General features: G+C 48.5%; 1 protein-coding gene across 1 annotated transcript; it reads right to left on the bottom strand.

Moving 5' to 3' along the window:
* Positions 1-317: 317 nt before the first annotated feature.
* On the bottom strand, positions 318-11,248 carry obsl1a (obscurin like cytoskeletal adaptor 1a). The gene is made up of 23 exons (XM_076155240.1): positions 10,919-11,248; positions 10,057-10,825; positions 9,268-9,537; positions 8,925-9,185; positions 8,527-8,832; positions 8,172-8,438; positions 7,820-8,095; positions 6,883-6,997; positions 6,634-6,794; positions 6,266-6,538; positions 5,874-6,149; positions 5,511-5,786; positions 5,077-5,352; positions 4,558-4,833; positions 3,510-3,779; positions 3,162-3,428; positions 2,328-2,594; positions 2,037-2,149; positions 1,772-1,925; positions 1,493-1,654; positions 1,288-1,392; positions 931-1,197; positions 318-849 (listed from the first exon to the last, which is right to left on the bottom strand). Exons 1-23 carry the CDS (start codon positions 11,246-11,248, stop codon positions 578-580), a joined length of 6,009 nt encoding a protein of 2,002 aa, XP_076011355.1. The 3' UTR covers positions 318-577.
* Positions 11,249-11,491: the final 243 nt, after the last annotated feature.

Genomic DNA, 11,491 nt, shown 5'->3' with positions numbered 1-11,491 from the left:
TATGGAATACTCATGTTACTGTACTCGTGATTGATTTAGATGTAACCTAATTGTTCTTTTATCATGCCAAATTATATATATGGACTGTTTGTAATAATGACATTTTTCCCCCATAAATGCTAAATGAAGACAAAAAAAAAGTCCAGATGCTTTTTTTTTTTACATCCTTCCAAAATGAACAGAAACCCTGAATTGTTGCTGTAAACTGAGATTTGACACGACTCATTATGATTGTTCATTATGTAACACACACACACACACACACACACACACACACACACACACACACACGACTCCAATGTGTTTGTGATCATGAACTAAATCAGTTTATTTCATTTTGTGAGCAAACATACAAGAACTTAAATTAAGTATCAGCTTGGAATCGGTATCAGAAAAAAATCTACATTGTAGAAAAAAAAAGAAAATACCTTCTCATAAAACCCTCAATTCAATCAAGTACAATCCATCCAAACACAACAAGGTGATGCTGAGAAGTTTCTGCATTTCCTGTTGTTGCAGTCAGTTTCCTCACTTCCTCTCTCTCTCTCTCTCTGTCACTTGCGTTTGTCTCTTCTTTCTACATCACACTCAGCGTGGCGCTGCTCTTGGCCTTCCCCAGGGTGAACTTAACCGTCCCGCTCATGTCGGCGCTGGTGTCCTTCAGGGTGAGTTTGTGGACGGTCCCGTGACTCTCCAGGCGCACCGAGGGGCCGGACTTCAGGGTCTCTCCGTTCAGACTCCAGACGGGAGGTTTGTTTATGTCAACGGACACCTCGCACTGGAAACACGCCGGCTCAGACTCCATCACCTCTTCGTCCTCCAAGTCTTTGACCATTACCAGGGCCTGAGCTACAGCACCACAGAGGGAAAGGGTTAATTCAACTTTATGACACCTAAAAACCCAACTTCCATCCTTTCACCATCACTTACTCTCCACCATCAGCTTGGCTTTAGACGTGTGCTCCCCGATTTCCACGCTGTAGACGCCCTCGTCCTCCACCGCTACCTGCTGGATCACCAATTTGTGGGAGCAGTCGTCAGCCAGGATCTCCACTCGGTCTGAGGGAGCCAGCTCTTCTTTGCCCTTGAACCAGATGGCGCTGCAGCGAGGCGAGGAGACGGTGCACTCCAGGATCACGCGGTGTTTCTCCAGTGCTGTCCGGTCTCGTAGGGGCTTTACGATGGTAACCGGTAGCTCTGAAATGAGGATGCGAAATACCGTGTATATATATATATAGCTGCTCATAGATCAGACAAGTAACATTGGGAAAATAAATTCAGACTTACCCTCTACCTCAAGCAACGCTGTAGACTCTACGTCTCTGGCTACAAAGAGGATTTCTCCAGAGTCTTCAGCTTTGACGCCACACATCAGGAGGAAGTGCTTAGTCCCTGGCAGACGACACCAAATTTTCAATTTCCAACAACAGCTCAAAAGTTCTGCTTAATTTATATAATAATCGTTAATTTCCAGATCTGTGGTTTCCCTGACCTTCCGTGCGGATCTTGATTGTGCTGGTTGATCTTATCTTGTGCCCGTCTTTGTGCCATTCTGCAGCCACGTCCTCCAGTGAGACCTCGCACATGAAGACGGCGTTCTGGTCCTCCTGGATGTAGAGGTCCTCCAGGTCGTGCACGATCTCCAATGTGTGCTCTGTGGAAGCGATAATAGAGGTCGGAAACAAAACACACAGCAATATCTACACACCATCTAACAGGAGGAATACAAAGTCTAGTAGTTGATTTTACTGGTTCCAGTTCAAACACCCACCAAAAACCTCTAGCGAACAGGAAGTGCTGATTTCCCCCGTGTCACATGTGTAATTGCCCGAATCAGCCCGCGAGCACAGCAGGATCTGATAGAACCTCTTCCGGCCCATGGAGTAGATCCGGCAGTTCTTGCCCGGCTTCAGCTCCGTCCCATTCTGATTGACAGACAAGGGGCGACAAGGTGCAAGAGGAATTACTGTCTGATGCATTACCACAGCAAAAACATAAACTTATGCTAAAGATTGTGATGTTTGTTTGTTTTCTACCTTGAACCACTTGACCTCCACGTTTTGTCTGGTGAATTCACACTCAAGCGTGGCAGGAAAATCCTCCTCCACACGAATATTGTCCAGCGGTTTGAGGATAGACACTGGAGTCTCTGTCAACATTCAATCAATCAATCAATCAATCAATCAATTAGTAATTGAACCAATACACATTTTTGCTCTCTAATATGTAATCTAACATGATGTTGTGGTTCTCTCAAGACCTAAGTGGTTCTCTGTCGACCTCTGGTGGTCGCCGACGGGATCTAAACCCTTAATGATTGTGTTTACCTTTGATGGTGAGCCTGGCGGTGGTGCGGACCCCCTCAGCAGAGAAGACGATGGTGCCCGTGTCCTCCAGCGTGAGGTTGGACAGGGTGAGGCCGTGGAGTCGCCCGTTGGTGCTCACCCTCCACTGGTGGTTTGGCTTCACGCGGATGCCGTCCTTCTGCCATACTCCCTCCACGTCGGCGTGGGAGAGCTCCACCTCAAACGAGGTCGTCTCCCGCTCAAACGTCTCCTGGTCGGTGAGGCCTTTGCGGATAGAGATCTTACGCGCTGCATTGACCGAGAAAACAGGAAGTAAACACACTGATAAGTCAGGACCCTAAAACCAAAACACTCTTTGTAATAAAACAGTGTTGGGGATTGCTAGCAACAACTGGTGTAGCTACTTGCTTTGACATTAAAGCCACAGTGAATGTAGTTTGCTACTTTTGCTCAGGAGCTTATGAGTAGCTTGTAGCTTGAGCCACCAGCTTTTTTCTATTCATTTTCTATATAATTTATTTAAAGGGGAGGGGGGAACAAGGAGGATGATCTATAATGTTATGGAAGCTGACCATTATGACATCTTAAAGGTTACTTCCTCAAGGTTGGGGGTTGAAATTGTTAGCTGGTTTAGAAAGGGAACTGTTTGTCATATGGTAGTGAGTCTGAGTGCATCAGCAGCTATGTTTAACACATGACAGACACCTTCAGCCGCCCCTGGCACTATTGTGTAACAGCACAGATGATGTGTTTCTAAAGCAGGCGAAGGCGATTCTTACCGCTGCACATGTTAGAGCGATCGGTTCAAGTCATCAAAATGCCTCAGTCAGCCTCAATATGAGCTGTAGAACTTACGCTCCACGTTGAGTTTGACCTGCGTGCGGTCATGCAGCGTCTCACAGCGATACGTCCCTCGGTCCGACAGGCTCAGGTTGGTGATGGTCAACCTGCGCTTACAGCCGTCCTGACCCAGCGCGTGTCGCGGTCCGGGCTGGATCACCACGCCCTGCCTCATCCACTGGACCTCCCCCATCTCCAGAGTGATCTCCGTCTCCAAGGTGGCCTCCCCGAGCTCCTCCGCCATCACTGCCTCCATCTTCTTCGTAAACATGACCTGAGCCTCTAAACGGGACGGATGGAGAGGAACATTCTAGATGCATTCATGGGAAACTTCACCGGTCCCTGTCCCAGACTCAATCTTACCCTGGACTTTGAGGCTGGCTTTGCTCGTCTGCCCCTCAGCCTCAGCCAAGATCTTGGCACAGTCAAACATCTGGCACTTCCTGATTAGCAAAGTGTGGCACAGACCGTTTTGGGTCGCCTGGAAGCGGTCGCCGAGGGTGATGGCTTCATTATCCATGAGCCAAACCAGCTGGACGTCCTCAGGAGACACCACACATTTGAAAGTAGCATTTTCTCCTTCCAGAACAGTGGTGTTGTGGAGGTCGGTGAGGAACTCCACCACCCGAGGCACTGGAAGAAGAAACGAAAGAAGGATGAGCAGTTTTTCAAAGGTGTCGTAGTATTGATGCAGAAAATCAGATACTTACTCTCTACCCTCAGTGTTGCCACTGTCCTGTCATCTCTGGACTCGCAGGTGTACTCCCCAGCATCCTCTCTGGTTAATCGGTGAATGGTCAAGCTTCTCTCCACTCCGTCTGCGCGGATGGTGATCCTCCTGCTGGGAACCAGCTCCACGCCGTTCCTCAGCCACTGGACGTCTGCTTTTGGCTTACACACCTCACAGCGGAGGGTCACCATGCCGTCAGCGTGGGCCACCGTGTCTCGAAGCGGCATGATGAACTTGATCCTCATTTCTGTAGTCCACAAAGGTCAAATCCTGAAATATTTCTGTGTCATTGTTTACACGATCTAAACCTGATCTGAACGTTTAAGGCATTCTAACCTTTGACCAGTAGGCTGAAGTGGATCTGGTCCGTGTTCACGTCACAGGTGTACTCCCCGGCATCAGATCTCCTCAGCGGCTGGATGGTGAAGGTGCGTTTATGTCCATCTATGCATGTTTGGTAGCGCTCTCCGTCAACAGGTGTCCAATCCCTCAGCCAGCGTACATGAGCGCTTTCTTTAGACACATATCCTGTGAAGGTGAGGCTCTCCCCCTCGTAACCCGTCAAAACCACATCATCCTCCTTGTTCATAAACGTAACAGGAGGTTCTTTGGGAGAAAGAGAATGTGATTAAATTCACACTCGTACAGTACAAGAGAAGCTCTTCCACGCTCAGATTCTACCTTGAATCCTGACGTTGCTGATCATCTTATCATCCACAGCATCACACACGTACTTCCCAGAATCTGAGGGCTGGATGTTGGAGATGATGATCTTCCTCAGAGTGCCGTAGCTCTCCACGTACGTCCGGGAGTCGCTGGTGATCAGTGTGTCGTTACAGAACCACTGGACGGGGGCATTGGCTCGGGACACTTCGCACGCCAGGATCAGGTCGTCCCCTGCCACCATCTCCTGGTGGTCTGGGCCACTGGAGTTACCAATGATGCTCACTGGAGGCTCTGAGGCCAAAGAGTTGAAGGAAATGAGTATTACACAAGTACATAAACTGTAACTGAAGATATAACGCTAAAAGATGTGTGGTGTAAATCAAGACGGTAAAAATACTTCATAACAAACCTTGAGTATTTGTTCAAATGGATTATTATTTTTTACAAAATATTTGTATTTTTCTCAAGTAAAGCTTCAGGGTACTATATCCTCCTACCACACGTGACATTACTGAACTGAAATGATCTATTTACCTTCTACAACGACCTGAAAGGTGATGCTGTCATCTCCGACATCTAGGAAGTACTCTCCTGAATCTCCTAATTCTGCGCTGAGGATGACTAGTGAGCGGAAAGCGCCTTCTTCCTCCTCGCAGAACCTTTCATCGCCCTCCAGCCGGCAGCCGTCTTTGTACCACTTTGCGACAGCTTTGACCCTCGAAAGCTCGCACTCTAGCACAATGTCATCGGCAATCAGGGACTTCAGATTTGTCTTAACCTCTGATCTCCTCAAGATCATCACTGGGGGCTCTGGGAATACAGGGTTGCAATCTTAAGAATGCTGAAGAACAAGCTGAAATGAAGACTTTAAAAAGAAGAACAGCGCCCTCTGTCTGTTTTGTGCACTAATGGGAACTTTCTTGAACTGAAACTTTGTCTGCAATGCCTGTCTGAAATCCCATTTTTACCTGTAATTTTGACCTGGAAATCAATTTTGTCATCAACGGCATCACAGGTATATTTCCCAGAATCCCCTGGGGTTGGAGAGTGGATGGTCAGACGGCGGATGAGTCCGTCCTCAGTGATGGTGATGTTTGCACTCTCCTGCATCTCTTTGCCATTCATCCACCATTTCACCTCTGCGCTGGGCCGGGAAACCTCCACCTCCAGCACCATCGGTTCACCTGAGAAGCTGCTCACTTTGTCTTGCATCCTTGCAGGACGGGTAAGCTTAGCCGCCGGCTCTATAGGAGAAAGGAATGGAAAATCATTCACTTCATGAGATAAAACAAGCACACCAGTGTCGTCATGAGTGAATGAAGCAGCCGAACCTGTAATAGTCACGAGGAAGATCACAGAGTCGTCCTCTGTGTCACACGCATACTCTCCGGTGTCGTCCATGGTGGTTTTGGGAATGACCAGCCGCCGCTGGGCCCCATGCAATTCCAGGATTAGGTTGGGGCCCTCGTCTACTTCCAGGCCGTCTTTGAACCAGTGGACGTGAGCATCAGCCTGGGAGAGCTCACAGCTGAGCTCCAGCCTCTCTGACGTCAGCCGGGTCAGCTCCACCTCTGACTCACTGGGGGAGATTATCCGGACTGGTGGCTCTGGTGAGGCACCGGAAGAGCAGTGTTATTATAAAAACAATAAAGTGAATAACAATTATTCATTTTTTTACTTTTTAATGAAGCACATTCAGCTTAGAAATCCCTGAAGGTCTTACCTGTGACAGTAAGCTGGAAGAAGACAGAGTCTCCGTCTGTTTCGCAGACATACTCTCCAGCGTCCTCCACTGTTCCACTCAGGATGCTCAGCCTCCTGTAAGGACCCTCAGATATCAGCTGGACGTTATCGCTCGCCTCCACAATGTGTCCGTCTTTGTACCAGCGAACCAGACTGCCGGTGCGGGAAAGCTCACACTGCAGGTGGACCTCCTCTGAGATGTGGGTCTCCATGACAACGTCGTCCTTGGGCTCCACGATCATCACTGGAGGCTCTGAGTGAGGAGTCCCAAGGTATGACTTCATTTTGTTTCTGTCATTGTCCAAAATGAAAATGAACAACATGCAGCTGCTTAAGTTGACATGGTACCTCTGACATTGACTGTGAACGCAATGCTGTTGTTTTCTGCCCTGCAGGTGTAGCTTCCAGCGTCTGTGGTCTCTGCAGAGCGGATGATGAGCCTCCTCATGGTGCCCTCCACCTGCAGGGTGATGTTGTCACTGGGCTGGATTTCAACACCATCTTTATACCTAAGACACACCGGATTCAGATGTGAAAGCTGAACACAACGACAGTATCGACAGTTATTTCTGTTTCATTTTCTCTTTTTCTCATTACCACACAACTTCAGCATCGTCCCTGGAGACTTTACAGTGCAGCACCACGGGGTCCAGCTCCATGCTGCTCTTGTGGAGGTCTTCCTCTGGGACAGGACTGAACTGCACGGGTGGACCTGAGCAAACAGGAAGCAAGAACGAATGGATATGAGCAGCTGGATATTAGGCAGAGGTGGATAAAGAAGGGAGGGAGGCAGAACGTTCCGTAATGTGTTTTGTTTTGATAGAAGCAAAAACCAAAGTGACATCACACAATAATTCACAACTACCTTATAGTGTACTGTGTACTGTTAGTCTTGCAGGACCAATGATCTGAACCATCAACCACTCAGAGTCACAATAGTAAAATAAAGTTAGAATCAGAGTAACGGTCATGAATGCGGATGTGAGTAAGTTGGGGAAAAGTTAGTTTGAGATGGAAGACATTTGTCAGAATCAACCCCGACACCACACAGTGCAGATCATTGCCGATCACCTTTGACCTCGACTCGAAACTCGGCTACGTCATCGGCCATTTGACAAGAGTAGACGCCCGCGTGAGAGATATCTGCCGATTGGATAATTAGGCTTCGTCTGTGCCCCTCCTGCAGCAAATCTATCCCGGGCTGGTTGAAGATCTGCTCGCCGTCTTTGTACCAGTAGACGAGGGCGTCCTGGTCCGACACGCTGCACTGCAGCACCACAGGTTCGCCCGCCACCTGGATTTTGGTTCGCTCATCTTCTGGGATCTCGCAGAACTTGCCAGGAGCAGCTGTTTATGTTGTTTGGTGAAATGTTAGCAGGTGGAATGAGGAGCTTCTTAGTACGACGACCAGAAAAACGTGAAAACAGTTCATGATATTGCGGAATGAAGCTTTTCAATGATGGTTTAGTTAAACTGTCAGCATGGGATGAAGATGATGATACTGATGTGTGATGAAGATTCACTTTGCTCATACCTCCCACCTCCACGTTGAATTTGACGTCATCCCCTGTAGTTTTGCATGTATAAACTCCAGAGTGAGCCGCCTCGGCCGATTGGATCACGATCCTTCTCATGTTCCCATCGGATTGGATGTTGAGGCTGTCGGTCACATGGAGCTCTTCGCCGTCCTTGAACCAGGAGACTTTCGCAAAGGGATGGGAGACTTCACAGTAGAGAACGATGGCATCTCCGCTCTCCACTTTCTTGTTGCTGTCCAACTCAGACAAAGGTCCGAACTTCACCACAACAGCTGCAAAGAAACGGACAAAAATTATGCAAAAACTAATTGTAATAATCATGAAGGATCGATAGTTGTTTACACGTACATTTGACCTTGAGAACTGCTGAATCCCGAACTCCGTTGGCTATGAAAGTGATCTCTGCCGCGTCTTCTGTTGTGCGATTGTCCCGGATCACCAATGAATGTTGCGTTTGTGATTGATGTATGGAATATCGCCCGCCGTGCTTTAGCTGAGTGCTGTTCAGGAACCAGTTTCCAACCATGGATGCGGACAGCTCGATGGAGAATCGCGCTTCGTCTCCTTCCATCACTTCACAACTTTGGAGGCGGCTACGAATCTTTGGCCCAGGGACTGAAAAGAATGAGATGTTACTTTGCTCAGTACACAAACGTATGATCCATTATGTTCCTTTGTCACTTCACAAAAGTCGGTAACCCACCTAGATGAACCACCTTGGGGAACTCCACATGGCCGCTCCGCCCGTACTTGTTGATGCAACACACCCTGAATCTGTAATTGCCTTCACCGGTCACGTTGTCGCCACCGATGTCGGCTGACGTGGCGGTTTCCGAGGTAAAACATTTCTGCCACTCTTGTGAACCCACTTCCTGCCTCTCCACCACAAACATGGAGCGAGTGGTGGTCGGGCTGTTGGGGGCTGGAACCCACGTGAGGAGTGCACTGTTGGGTCCATCTACGTCCATTTTGACTCCCCCGGGACAGATGGGGGGGCAGTGTCTTGTGGCTGGTGGACAGAGGAGGACAACATTTAATGGTCCAGTAGAGTAGAGGTCCATTCTACGGCTGGTACAACCTCACATGGACACCGTAACTAACCTTTGACCTTGAGGCGTGATGAGGTTTTGGATCTTCCTGCAATGAAGGTCACTACCCCAGAATCTTGATGGGCCACGTTGACAAAGACCAGGATGTGAGTTTTCCCAAAGGACTTCAGGATGGTCTGGTGAGTCTCGTGCAGCTTCAGGCCGTCTTTGAACCAGTGGACCTCCATATCGTCCTCCTCCACCTCCACGCAGAAAGCAGCATTCTCTCCCTCCAGCACCTCAAGCTTGCGAGGAAGCTTACGAATAATAGTACCTATGAGGAAAATATATGCTTATACTTGTAACTTTAAAGTAAAGCCCATGATGATTCTGTTTGTCCCACAGGTCTATCATACCTTTCACGGACAGCTCTGCGATGCTCTTGGCTCCATCCGGCATCTCGCAGAGGTAGACACCATCGTCATCCATCCCCACGTCATGGATGGTGAGTTTGCGTCTGGTTCCTTTCTGCTCCATCCCATATTTGCTGCCGGGCATCAACCTCTGGTCCTCCAGGTACCAGGCGGCTGGGACCGACTCGTCAGGGACCTCGCACTCTAACACGGCCACGTCCCGCTCTCTCACCTCCACGTCTTTAAGGGGCCGCCTGAACCGCACAGCCGGACCTGAGGAAACACAGGAAACAGGTATGAAAGTGTTCAGGATTTAATACCAAAGTGTTAGTATTTTTTATGTTCTACGATATATTTTTTTCTTACTTTACAAATGCCTTTAATTTGTCATCAGTTGCTGGAATGCTTCTGTATTTTATGTACTGAATGTTAAATCTAGTCCAAACTGGCACGTCTGGTATCCGCAGCTGGTAAAGTGTTTTGACCTGAGCATTATCTGCCCATTATGGAAGGATTAGGACAAAATAATTAACCACTTCAAAAGATGACGCAGTGCTTTTATAATAGCTGTGAAGTGCAGCTCATGACTGAAAGCTTCAGACATGTGGACAATGAATCACTCATAGACTGACTCATTGATTTGTTACATTACTTAACATTACTTCTTCAAATTCTCATCATAACAGCAGTGAAAATTAATGAAATGATAAAACAAATAATCCTTGAATGACACAATAAAATGTAAATGATAAAATGTCATCTATATTCAGGAAGGAGGAAGGCCCCGCCTACCTTTGACGGACAGGTAAACAGCGCTGAGTGTGTTCCCGAGAGCGTTTGACGCCGCACACACGTACAGGCCTGTGTCCTGCTCCTTACAGTACAGAACCTTCAGCGTGTAGTAACCCTCTCTGTCCTCAAATATGAGATGACGCCTCCCGGCCTCTAGGGGGGCGCCGTCTTTCTTCCACACAATCTCAGGCTTCGGTTTTCCTGTCACGAAGCATCGAAACTTGGCGTGTTTCCCCTCCACCACTGCAAACTTCTTGGCTTTCGTGTTCAAAGACATGTCCTCTGTGAGCCGGGACAAACTGTGTCTCCCTCCTCTGTGCTTCGGCGACCACTGGCTGTTAGAGCGACTGTTTGACGACTTCTTGCTGTCCTCCCGGTCCGGGACGGGCTCGACAAGGAGGACGGCACCTGCCAAGGCCTGGCCGTGGCAGTTGACGGCCTTGCAGGTGTACACGCCTTTGTCCGGCATGCGCGTTCTGTAGATCTTGAGCTGGAACCAGCTGCCGTCCTGACTACTGACGCTGAAGTGTGCGCTCTCAAAGATGTCGTTCAGCTTCTTGCCATCTTTCTCCCACACCACCTCAGGCACAGGTGTCCCCCAGATTTTACAGGAGAATGCGGCGTCTTCTCCCCGATCCACGCGCAGCGAGAGGGGCTTGATGAGGAATCGTGGTCTGTCGTCACATGTTAGCTCAACTTCCTCTCGTTTATCACTCATCTTCCTGTTCCATTTGTCGCTCTCTCCATTAACCTCCTCTCCATTTTGCTGCTCCCTGTTTTCACCATTCTGTTCCACTTTGCAGTAGCCATTCACATGTCCTGCTTCTCCATTTTCATGCCTTGATTGTATCACGCCGTTGACACCTGATTGTTCCTCTTCCTGTTGTTGGACCTCCCCCTCCACTTTGAGGGTGGCAGCTGCGTAGGTTTCACCTATACTATTCCTGGCCTTGCAGATGTACTGACCAGCATCCTGTGGTGTAACCCCTGTGATGGTGAGTATGTAAGCTTTCCCCTCCTCAGAGAGCTTGTAGCGTCCCTCAGATAAGATCGGCACATTTTTACGCTCCCAGACCACATCTGGATGCGGGTCCCCACCGATCTGACACCTCAGCGTGGCGTCTGTGCCACACTGTACCAGCACCGGGCGTGGGTACCCTAAAACACGGGGAGTACCTCCAAAGATGTCCATAATGATGTCAATGTCTTTGGAGGGTGAATGAAGAAATCTGTTTGGTGGTGGAAGCTTCTTCTAAATGAGCGACTGAGCTGTGAAATAGAGGAAAAACATTTCAGCTTTAAGTTTAAATCAATGGAAACGGCTCAGAAATCAACAAAATCCTTCTTTACAAGCAAAGCAACCTTTACATCTGCTTAATATAGATCTATTACTGATCAAATGACAACATCGCCACCGAAGCTCAGCTATGCTAAA

This window comes from Genypterus blacodes, unplaced genomic scaffold (genome assembly GCF_046128005.1).
Source record: "Genypterus blacodes isolate CSIRO-AG114 ecotype Tasmania unplaced genomic scaffold, CSIRO-AGI_Gbla_v1 ptg000066l_1, whole genome shotgun sequence".
NCBI lineage: Eukaryota > Metazoa > Chordata > Actinopteri > Ophidiiformes > Ophidiidae > Genypterus > Genypterus blacodes.
The sequence above is the reverse complement of the archived record's forward strand: the minus strand, read 5'-3'. Positions and strand labels throughout refer to the sequence as shown.

Excerpts from the sequence above, each read along its gene's own strand:
- obsl1a (XM_076155240.1), bottom strand. The coding sequence starts at position 11,248 with ATGGACATCTTTGGAGGTACTCCCCGTGTTTTAGGGTACCCACGCCCG. Across the intron at positions 8,096-8,171 it reads AGCAGTTCTCAAGGTCAAAT|CTGTTGTGGTGAAGTTCGGA; the intron begins GTACGTGTAAAC and ends GTTTCTTTGCAG. Across the intron at positions 6,539-6,633 it reads GTTCACAGTCAATGTCAGAG|AGCCTCCAGTGATGATCGTG; the intron begins GTACCATGTCAA and ends CTCCTCACTCAG.